The sequence below is a fragment of the Olea europaea genome, chromosome 1, assembly GCF_002742605.1.
Source record: "Olea europaea var. sylvestris chromosome 1, O_europaea_v1, whole genome shotgun sequence".
In the NCBI taxonomy this organism is placed as follows: Eukaryota; Viridiplantae; Streptophyta; class Magnoliopsida; order Lamiales; family Oleaceae; genus Olea; species Olea europaea.
In genome coordinates this window covers 27,577,980-27,589,407 of record NC_036237.1, presented here as the reverse complement: position 1 = coordinate 27,589,407, position 11,428 = coordinate 27,577,980, and the positions used below count along the sequence as shown (strand labels likewise).

At 33.3% G+C, this 11,428-nt stretch overlaps 1 protein-coding gene across 1 annotated transcript; it reads right to left on the bottom strand.

The window, feature by feature from the left end:
* Positions 1-8,042: 8,042 nt before the first annotated feature.
* On the bottom strand, positions 8,043-9,242 carry LOC111406732 (UPF0481 protein At3g47200-like). The gene has a single exon (XM_023036113.1). It carries the CDS (start codon positions 8,925-8,927, stop codon positions 8,043-8,045), a length of 885 nt encoding a protein of 294 aa, XP_022891881.1. The 5' UTR covers positions 8,928-9,242.
* Between the last annotated feature and the right edge of the window lie 2,186 nt (positions 9,243-11,428).

Here is an 11,428-nt window from a genome sequence, read left to right as displayed (position 1 = left end):
TCGATACCATGGACTTGGCTTGACTCGAAAATGAACTATACTTTTGGATGGCCCAAGTCTTGGTTAGTGTTGGGCTTTGGGGTATTAGTTGGATTAGTAGATTGTGGGTTGGATTAATTGGTAGCCTGTTAGTTTAGGTTTTATAGAGCCCATTTGCACTAGTCTTTGGCTTAAGTTGTGTGTTTAACCTATGCTATATATGTGTGTGTGTGTGTGTGTTGAGAGAGGGTCGAGAGAGGAGGCCGAGAGAGGTGAGAGGATATCTGGCTTGGTAGTTGTTGGAGTGAGTCCACCATTGTTGCTTCTTCTTCTCCCTATCACCACCACCATCCCTTCTCCTTTGTGGAGTTTGTTGGTAGCCTGTTAGTTTAGGTTTTATAGAGCCCATTTGCACTAGTCTTTGGCTTAAGTTGTGTGTTTAACCTATGCTATATATATGTGTGTGTGTGTGTGTTGAGAGAGGGTCGAGAGAGGAGGCTGAGAGAGGTGAGAGGATATCTGGCTTGGTAGTTGTTGGAGTGAGTCCACCATTGTTGCTTCTTCTTCTCCCTATCACCACCACCATCCCTTCTCCTTTGTGGAGTTTAAGAGAGTTTGGGTAGTCCAAAGCAAAGGAGAGTTCTTGGGTTGAGCCAAGGTAAATCGGTGTTCGTTTGATTATTTTCTGAGCTCGAAATCAAGACTTATCTAGGGATTTCCACTACAATTGGTATCAGAGCTTATGTTGTTGATAAATCTATGATTTTTTAGGCTAAAAACGGGCTATAACTGATAGAAATTAAGGCTGGAAAATGGGGAGAAAAAACTGGACGAATTTGGCAGATTTTTCAAAAATTGGACAGATCTGTTTTGGTGTTTTCAAATCAAACCAGTTGCCATTTCGAGGAACCAACACAATCAAAGGACAGTCCAGACTTAGACGGTTCCGACAAGGTGGCGGGCCCGTAGAGATTTGACCAGGGCACGTGCGGGCATGTCGTGCTGATTCCGGCAATGGTGTCTTCAGACAGAATGTTGTCGGAGATAAGATGGACCCTATGATGTTGTCGGATTTTAGTTATGAGCAACACAATGAAAGTTGGACAATTTTGCCCTTGGACGTTCCGGTGCCGAATGTCGTTTTGTGTTGCAGCGATTGCTAGAAACTTTGGGACGGATAGTGATAGTCTAAAGCGGTGAATTCACAGGTTTCGATATTTACAGACCTTCAGACGTGATCACTCGGTATCATGTTCTTTGCCTTTTATTATTGCAGTTAAAATATTGTGTATGACAATCATTTATTTTTCTAGTTAGAAGTTATCGTGTGGGGTGACGTCAGGTTTGGGGTTACAATGAAGGGGTAACCGTTGTTTGTTGCTAGATCTAGGATTTATTTGCCTTAAATCCTTTGTGAATTTCATTACCGATTTTTTCTACACCGTTGGAATTATATGTGACCTTAGGAAAGTTTATTTGACTATTATGTGTGAATTTTGTCTGTACTTGACTTGTGGTTATTATTTAGTATTGACGATAAATGTTCCTAAGGTAAGTGCGAAAAATATGATATGTTTCAACAATGGTAAAATTTGGACATGGTTGAAAGAAAGTGTCCTAGGAAGATAATAAAAGGAAAGATGAGGATAGAGACGAATTTTGATTGCTTGCAGATTTATTGGGAATCAAGTGGAGATTTGTTGGGTTTTTTGATACCCAATAAATTCGGGGGATGATTTAAAACAGTTGTAGGATTATTTATCGACACTATGGACTTGACTCGACTCGAAAACGAACTACACTTTTGGATGGCCCAAGTCTTAGTTAGTGTTGGGCTTTGGGGTATTAGTAGGATTAGTAGATTGTGGGTTGGATTAATTGGTAGCACATTAGTTTAGGTGTTAAGAAGCCCATTTGCACAAGTCTTTGGTCCAAGTTGTGTGTCTAACCTATACTATATATATATATATATATATCCATATATTCCTAGCCGTTTTCTAGGTGGTGTGTGGGTGTGTGTTGAGAGAAGGCCGAGAGAGGTGAGGAGGCAGTTGGCTTGGTGGTTGTTGGAGTGAGTCCACCATTGTTGCTTTTTCTTCTCCCTATCACTACCACCATCCCTTCTTCTTTGTAGAGTTTGAGAGAATTTGGGCAGTCCAAATTGAAGGAGAGTTCTTGGATTGAGTTGAGGTAAATCGGTGTTCGTTTGATTCTTTTCTAAACTCGAAATCAAGACTTATCAAGGGATTTCCGCTACAGTAACTATAACATTTTTCTTTTTGAGTAGTCAAGGCTTTCTGCCCGCATGGGTTGTCTGCCCTTGTAGCCTCTATTCTATTGTTAAGGTATGAAAGTTCAAAAGGATTCATTTAACTGACACAAGTTTATTGAGAATGAAGTTTACTTGTTTATCTACTACTAAAACATCTCATCTTTGATATTTGGATCCCTTGTTTATCTACTACTAAAACATCTCATCTTTGATATTTGGATCCCTTGTTTATCTACTACTAAAACATCTCATCTTTGATATTTGGATCCCTTGTTTATCTACTACTAAAACATCTCATCTTTGATATTTGGATCCCTTGTTTATCTACTACTAAAACATCTCATCTTTGATATTTGGATCCCATTACTGAAGTCTTAAGACTATCCAAAAGTTCAGTTTCTGTTAGACAACTCGATCAACCAATTGATTCTATCACAAACTGAGTGGAACAGCTCCAGTTGACTGGTATTCTTAATTGCGTAATTAATGAAAACATGGAAAATTTGTGTTCAAGGAATTATTCGGCTTTGATATAAAAGTCATGAATATTTTTGACTATAAAGAGCCTTGACATCTGTTTATTAATACAATTTTTGTTTTTTATATCGATGAAAATCAACCTCCAGTGCAAGTCTGATTCAACATTTTGATCATTGTGTCGGAACTTGTTTCAGAAACATGGGATATTTGCACAGATAGTTACTAGCCTATGTCTATTGTGCACAAGTGATCCCTATTCTTCAATTCTTGACACTAATCCCCTCAACCTGTAAGTTTCGTGCACCATTGATCCTTTTTGTCATTTATTGATATTAAGCGCTTTCATATGCTATACTTTAAAAGTGTAAAATCGTCCAAATGCTTTTAATTAATTTTTATGAGACATACTTATTAGGGTAAATAGCACTAGCAAACGTTCCCAATCTTTCAACATATTTTCAAATTCGTTCCCAACATTTGAAACATTAACACGATTCATGCAAATGGATGATTTCTATCCATTTATCGTTAATCAACCCATTTGGCTACTATATTCAAATATTAAAAAGGACTAAATAATCATTCCATTTTTTTTAATTAAAATATTTAAATTTGAAAATTAAAAATTTATAATACAAAGAATTACACAAGAATTAAAAAAAAAAAAAAAGGTGCGTCAACTAAGCGATAAATTAATAATTTTTATAAAAAAATATAAAAAAATTACTCGGCCCCTACATTATTATCCGATAGACGCTCTACTGTATTTTGGACCTAAAATGAATCTTGCAAGCTATTTCAGGGTCCAATTGAACATAGGCAAAAGTTGAGTTACGGGGTGAAATTTTGTGTAAAGTTGGTGAACCATTTCGGTTAGTCGAGCAGCTTACTTTTGAGGTGGTCATACAGCTTCGGAAGTTGACGATTTTCCATGACAAAAAATATATTGCCTAGTTTAACGTGAACTATTTGAAACGACGTGTCTACCTGATTACGTATCGACATTCGAAAATTTGTAGAATATATTAAAATCAGCTTCTGACAGGGGCACTGGGCAGTTGGCACACATTCGGCCACTTCATATGGACTATTTTTCGGATGTAACGTTCAAACAATTGCGAAAACTTCTAGCCTCATGACCCTAAGGTAGATCTTCATCGATTAGTACTGAAGTAAACAAAACATAATGTTCTGCTAATATGTCCAACAAAGTGTGCTCGAAAAAATACAGAAAACAGGGCAAGCACTAATACAAAATCTGTAACCTAAGAGTCATTAATATGTAACACTTCATACATCGGACTAAACATATTTCAATGAATCGTGCACCTGTTAAAAAACATTATATGTATTTACGAAAGTTCATAGATACTCACACAAGATATAAATACAAGTTATTTTATCATCAATTTAACTTCTTCATAGATTAAAGTTGGACATTTTATTTAGGTTATAATTTTAAGGCTTATCGAGTTGCTTTGTCTATACTCTAGAGCAATGACAAGATGATCATATGACTTAATTGCACTGAATGGAATCGTGTGTGAGATTAAAATAAATTATTTCCATCAAAATGAATTAAATCTCATAAATATTCATTTACTTCAATTCAATATTGGAGTTAATAATAGTTTAATATTTATGAATATTTCTAAATCGACATACCCTACAACTTGGTATAAAAAAGAATTTTTAAGAGTAAATTAATCTTTTTTCCGTCAGCCATGCGTTGCTTTTTAGAATTAGTCTTTTTCACAATTCTCAAATGTATTTTAATGATTTTGGCACTAATTTGGTATTTTTCTTTCCTTTTCTCTTCAATTTCCACCCTTATTTATATATATATAGAGAAGTAAGCCACATTACACTAGGCCCCTATGTAATTCTGGAGGTAAGGTTTTTAATATCCCCTCCTTGTTTGTGAACGTCTCTTCACTAATACACTGAGTAGGTACAATGTGCCTTATATTCAATGCTTAGTAGGACCTACATAATGATTTTACCAAAAAAATTATCTTCCATTATTCTTTTTTATTTAATACAGATAAATTAATTTGAACCAAAACTTTCAACAAGTTCTGCTAAAAACGTTTAGCAACTATACTAATCTATGTAGTTGATTTGTTTAAAAAAAAAAAAAAAGGAAAAAAAAAAATGATTTCAGTATTTTCAATGTTTTGAAAAGAAAGGCTGTAGGGGCCAAATGACATTTTCCCCTCAAATTTTTTTTATAAGGTCTCAAAGATTAATTTTAAGTTAAAGAAAAATCCTTTTTTTTTTTTTTTTTCCTGTTCTTGCTCAAATGAATATTTCTCCACAATTAATTTAGTTTTTCTTTCTTTAAAAAAAAAAAAAAAAAAAAAAAAAGATAGTATTTAGGTTTTAAGGATCCATTTGGCATGACTTTGAAAAGTCAAAAAGAACTTTTGAGATTCAAAAGTTGTATTTGGACTAGTTTTGCTAATTTGATTAAAGTACTTCTAGCAGTTAGAAGAGTTTTTAGAGGAAACTGGTTCAACGTTGCTTACTTTAAAAGTACTTATGGAATAGAAAGTGTTTTTAAAAATTAATTTTCAGATGAAAATTAAGACACTTTCCTCCAAAAGCTATCTTATAAGAAGTAAAAGTAAAAGTAAAAGTAAAAGCAAAAGTAAAAGTCATGACAAACTTGCCCTATGTATACTGACATCTGGATGAGATTTGTGCTAACAAGAAGAGCCAAATCTGTAGCCCTACTTTGCACACTCATCCAGAGCTAGAATGTTTTGCCACTAGAGAGTAGTAGAAGCACTCCAATTCCTAAATTAGTTGTGTATTCTGAGAAGTGCAATGGACTGTACAAGTTTACGATTTTGTTTAGAGCAACCTAGAAGAGGATAGAATGGGTTTATGCAAAACTGTTGTTCACATTTTAATTGTGAATTTCATCTAGGATTACTTCTGCTAATGTGCCAACAAAGCAATGAATAGACAATTGTCACAGACAGATCTCGTTTCTAGTTATCCAATTACACGAGCAACATGATTTCACTATTATAATCATAGTCTATATTAAGCCAAGCAAAATGACATTGCGAGATAACAGAACACTTTATTTTCTTAATGTCGGGAAGTCAAGGTTTTCTTTGTTCGAAACATTCTGAATTTTAATCCATCTTCATTCAATGAAGTAGGAAGGGATCTTATAAAACAACCTAGAATGCAGACTCAATTATTGAGAACATATGATTTAACTCTGAATTTTAATCCATCTTCATTCAATGAAGTAGGATGGGATCTTATAAAACAACCTAGAATGCAGACTCAATTATTGAGAACATATGATTTAACTCAAAAAACAATCCTACACAGGACTATCATGTCTAAAGCTCAGAAGCTCAGTGAACATTGTCGCGTATGAACCTTTCCTAGAAAGCATATATTAAACTAAGAGCAAAGAAAGAATAAAGGCAAACATTCAAGATCTGCTTAGGACAACTAAAGAGAAACCTTGTTTAGTTCTACTGCTTACACTAGAACTTAGTAGGATGTGGCCAAATCTTTATTTTGTAACATTCATTCATCGTACAGAACATCATATATATTCAAACACTATTATGATTCAGGATATTCAAGGCTCCATATCGTCATTGAAGTTAATAGTAATTTGAGTTACCATACATTGTTGCCAGCTTCAAACACTTAGAATAAGTTCCCCTTGAGATCGTTGCCTGCAATAACATTTACATAGTTAAATATCTGGATAATCAAACATAAATTTCTCTTAGTAGTTCATTTGACTGTCACACAATAGATGTGCATTTCAAAGAAAGGTATAAGCTTGCTTTTTAACGAAACAACCCAGGTCAATTCCTAATAACTTACTTGATGAGTCTTTCTACACCAAGCCTCTATTTGGGTCCATTTATCAAGTAATACATTTCAAAGAAAGGTAAAAGTTTCATTTTTAACTAAACAATCCAAGGTCAGTTCCTATCAATCAAGTCAAACATTAATTTGAATAAATTCTTAATTACTACTTATTATCAACCATACATTTCTTAGAACCGTTACTATTCTTATTTAGGAATCATTTATACATTTCCCAAATGGAGGCTAAATTATGCAATAAAAAATACAAGAGTTTAGGGAGTAACTTACGGAATGATAGAATAGCAAATGTAGTCTGTATGATGGCGAGCACAAGCAAGATAATGGCAGCAAGGAAAGAAATGAGTGCCCATGGACTGTTGAAATATTCTCGCCTTAATTTCGCCATCCATTTATTCCGTTTGTGTCCACAATGAACGTTCACATCATCGAAAATATCAGAATACGAAAACGTTTCAGAACTTATGATATTCTTTTCTAGCTGGTTGATTAGACGATAAACCATTTCATCGCTCCCCAGAAAGTTGCTAATGATTCCACTAAGGCGTAACAATTTTGCATCTTCGGGGGAATTGACGAGACAATGCATGACGAATACGTAGTCGGTCACAAGTTTTTGAGGACTGCCTGTGAGGTAGTACTCATATGCAATCAGATTTCGGAACAATGATTCTGTTGAATCAAAAATTTCCCATTCTGGAATCTTCATAACTTTATTTTCAAATTTAATATCAAACAAACTGTTAGCTTTCAACTTTTTGAAGGAAATCCCCGCCTCTGTGAGCGGAGCCATGCACAGTCCAGTGCAGGCAAATGCCCGCATTGGACTTTTGGCCCAAGCCCATGGTCAATTTTTTTTTTTTTTGTTTTTATAAGGTATGTTTTTCATTTATTTAAAGTCCAACCCATACACTAATTTGCCCCAACTCCAAGTGTATGGTGACATTTTCTGACTCTCTTCCCTCAACAGGAAATTAAAAAATTTTCTTTAAATCTGCTCTCGTTTTGAAATATTTTCAAAATCCATTTTTTTCCTAAAACCCACATGTTTTTGGACCCTCAAATTTGTAGCAAAAATTTTCTTTATCATGTGATTTTTCTATTTAATATTAAGGATTTTGATTATGTGAATGTTAAATAATGGTAATATTTGTGATTGATTCTTGAAATTTTGATTTTTGTCAATTATTTAAATAATTAGTAATGATTTTATGGTGTTCTACCAATTTGTAAAAATTAGTAGTTCTTTTCTTATCAATTAGTACTTAATTGTCACTTGTGGTTTATTTTAGTGTGAAATGTCAATGCAGAGTTCTTTAAAAGAAAATATTTCGTAGAAAATGTTGATGTGAAGATAGCGAATAAAATGAATTTTGATGTTGCACAACTTGCTATAGATCCTAGAATAAGGAAGAAGATAATTATCTTATTAGTGTTGTCGTTATGTTATTTTTAGCATTGTCATAATATCATTAAATCCATAATCGAAAATTTCGACTTTGATTAAATTTTGCCCACACTGAAAAAAATTCCTGGCTCTGCCCCAGACTGTGAGCTCTTCAGCTGAATTTATATTCACCCTGAAAATTGGAGATCCTGGATTTCCAGAATCTATTTTAGATAACATCTTTGCAGGATTTCCTGATTCCACATCAGATAATATCCTTGTAGACGAAGAACACTGGATGTCATGTACAATGCCAAGAAGATGGTGGCCATTAATAGGGACTTCAGGAAAATCTTTCTTTCGCATTGGGAAAATGATATTTCGTAGGAAAGGCCATATTATAATATTGATGCCTCCATCAAAGATCATGTTGAACAAACAATCAACGATGAAAAATGGAATCTGATTCTCAAATAGCATTAGATCATGAAGCAATTGAATTTGTAAATGTTCATACTGGAAAATGGGGTCATCTCGATCCACATCTTCTCTGCGTATAAACTTGCGGAGAAATTCGATAATAAAAAAACCATCAAGAATCAACATTTTCACAAACTCATCTTCATCAAGGTGGATGTCTTCAGCATAACATTTCCGGGCTCTGTCTTCCAATCTTCTTATTTCAGCAACATATCTTTCTACACTCGACTCCTCTTTTTTTTGAAGAAGCAGCCTTAGATACCTGAGTTTGTGTCGCTCCATGTTCTGCAAGTGAGGTTTATCGTGGTGAAACGGGCCAATAGCTATTATTTGTGGATCGTAAGCCTCTGGATTTATGCTGCGTAAATGATCACCAACTCTAAATATTGAGGGCTTTAAAAGTGTGTAAGACATGTTTTTAAGCATCGTATCAATGTAAACGGTGACACTTTCAGACATTTTTAACTGTTTGTGGAAAATAAAAAATGAGTATCTTGATTTACTAACAAATTAATCTATACAATTCTATACAAGCTTGAATACACACCCAAATCGTAAAATAGCAAAGAGGGATTTGATATGGATTTCGAAGGCACTTGATTAGTAGGCCTCCAGTGAGCCGGACGATGAGATCTCTGAGATTGACCAGCGATGGGTAATAAATTTGCTATGCGATGAAAGAAAGAAAGATGAGTACATATGGAGGGAGGAGAATGACAAGTTTTTCTGGAAAATGGATCAACCAGTTAACCAAATAAGTATTGCCTAGGCTAATTGATGTGGTGCAAAAAAAATTAGACTTTATGGCAAAGTGAGACTGAAGCAAGCAGAAATAGGCAGCTTCTCAATTTTTGAAGAAATTTTGGAGTTGTCCATTTTTTGCGAAATTTTAGTCAAATTTGATTGGAAACAAACCAATGAACAGGACTCAGCAGCTTTGCTCGTGACACACAACCAATTTTGGGCAAATTCCTTCGTCTAGGCATTCGTTTATGCTTATTTTCCTTTTTTGATAATTTTTATTTTTGATTATATCTCAATCAAATAAATTCGAATTTGAATTTCATTTGTTAGAGGATAATTTTGAAGATTAGGACTTCCAATTTTAGTTATTATCTCGATTTTTGGGAAAAAAATCTTTTATTATTATTATTTTTTTTATTTTTTCAAATTTTCCTAGGGTTTTCGTTGTATAAAGCATTTTAAGCCCTTTGAGGCCACATTGATTGACAAAAATAAGAATTTTCATGAGTTTTTCATTTTTGTGAGATTTGTTCATCTTTCTTATAAGCTTCCGTTACGTCACTAATTGTATTCATTCCATTTGTTTTTACCTAACACTTACAGGGTTTGTTCTTACCTAAAACTTACATGGATGCGCACTAATTGTCTCGAAATTGCATTGAAATATGCAACCTGTATAATTAAAAGTAATTATTGTTTGTAAAATTGTAAATACCACTTGCAAGTTGTAAGTGTTGGTAAGATTCTCTTAATGGGACAACATGATATTGAAAACAAATAACAAATTGTCATCGTGTGCTAACATTTCATAGCGAACTGCCTCAACGTTCAATTTTCAACAAGCATTATGAATCTGTGTTAGCCAATTGTTATTTGGTCAATTGATGAAGAAGTATGGGAAAAGAAGAAACATTTATATTTATTTTACACTAAGCATACCAGCACCATCCACGTTTTTTGGGAAAATTTTCTGTTATGAATGAAGCGAGATAATTGCAACATAAAATAAATCAATCACAAATAACAACGCTCAAGAATTTACGTGGAATTCTGCAACTAAATGTCAACTCTGGTATTTTGCAGGTTTTGAGCCCTAAATCTACATCGAATTATTAATGACTTTTTATTGGTTTTTGGCAATCTTAATTTGGTTAATTGACCAAACATATCGGCACCAGCGAGACAAACATAAACAAAATAATGTTTAAAATCATATATCAAAGACTTGATGACTGATTTAAAGTTAACATGACTTGAAGTCGTCAATTGGTAATATTAAAAAATTCGAATAATAAATATTTAATTTTTTACACATTCTCGAAATTTCTTAATTTTCTTACATTCAAAATAATAATAAATTTTACTACTTTAAAATACCTGTTGACACGCTAAAAGTGCAGTCCAAATCGAATAGCCCAAAGAAAGAAATTCAACTGGGCAATTCAGGATAAAAGCTCAAATAAGATTATTAATAAATGCAGTGGAAGCCCACGAATGCGGTAACACCATCGCCCAAACTTGCAAGACGCCCAAGATATCAGCGAGGCTGCACTTTTAGCGTGTCAACAATATCATAAAAAATAATTGCTCGTGAGAACTAGTTTATTAAAAGTTAAATATATTTACACTATTTTTATCTGAAAAATGAAAATAAAAAACTAAATAGATCATCCTTAGTATTTGGTACATAGAAAATGTTCTTTACTTGAACTGTCTAAAATGTTCTTTACTTGAAATGTCTAAAAGTTTAAAATATTCTTTACTTTGTTTAAATATGATTTTGTTTAAAAGGCCTATGCTCAATAGTTTTTTTTGTTGAAGAGCTTATACTATGCCTTGTCTGATGGAAACTAAAATCAAACTTTTAGTAGATTTTAATAAAAATTAATGAAATGTGTGGTTGAAAAGTTGTATGATTCACAAAATATGTGGTTAAAATTAATTTTGACTTTGATTTAGATTAAAATCTAGATTTTAGTTTCTACTAAATAGGGGCATATATATTATTATATGTTAAAAGTTTTAAATATTCTTGATCAAATCCCCAATTTCATTCTCTATTTTCATTTTTCTTCAAAATACAAGTTCTAAACTCATTCAACCCCAATTTCTTCTTCTTACAATGCATTATCACAAAAAAATTCGTTGCGTCAGACATAATTCAACAAAACAAATATACACCAAAGGGTGCAAATTGATTTCCATGGCCCACGAAT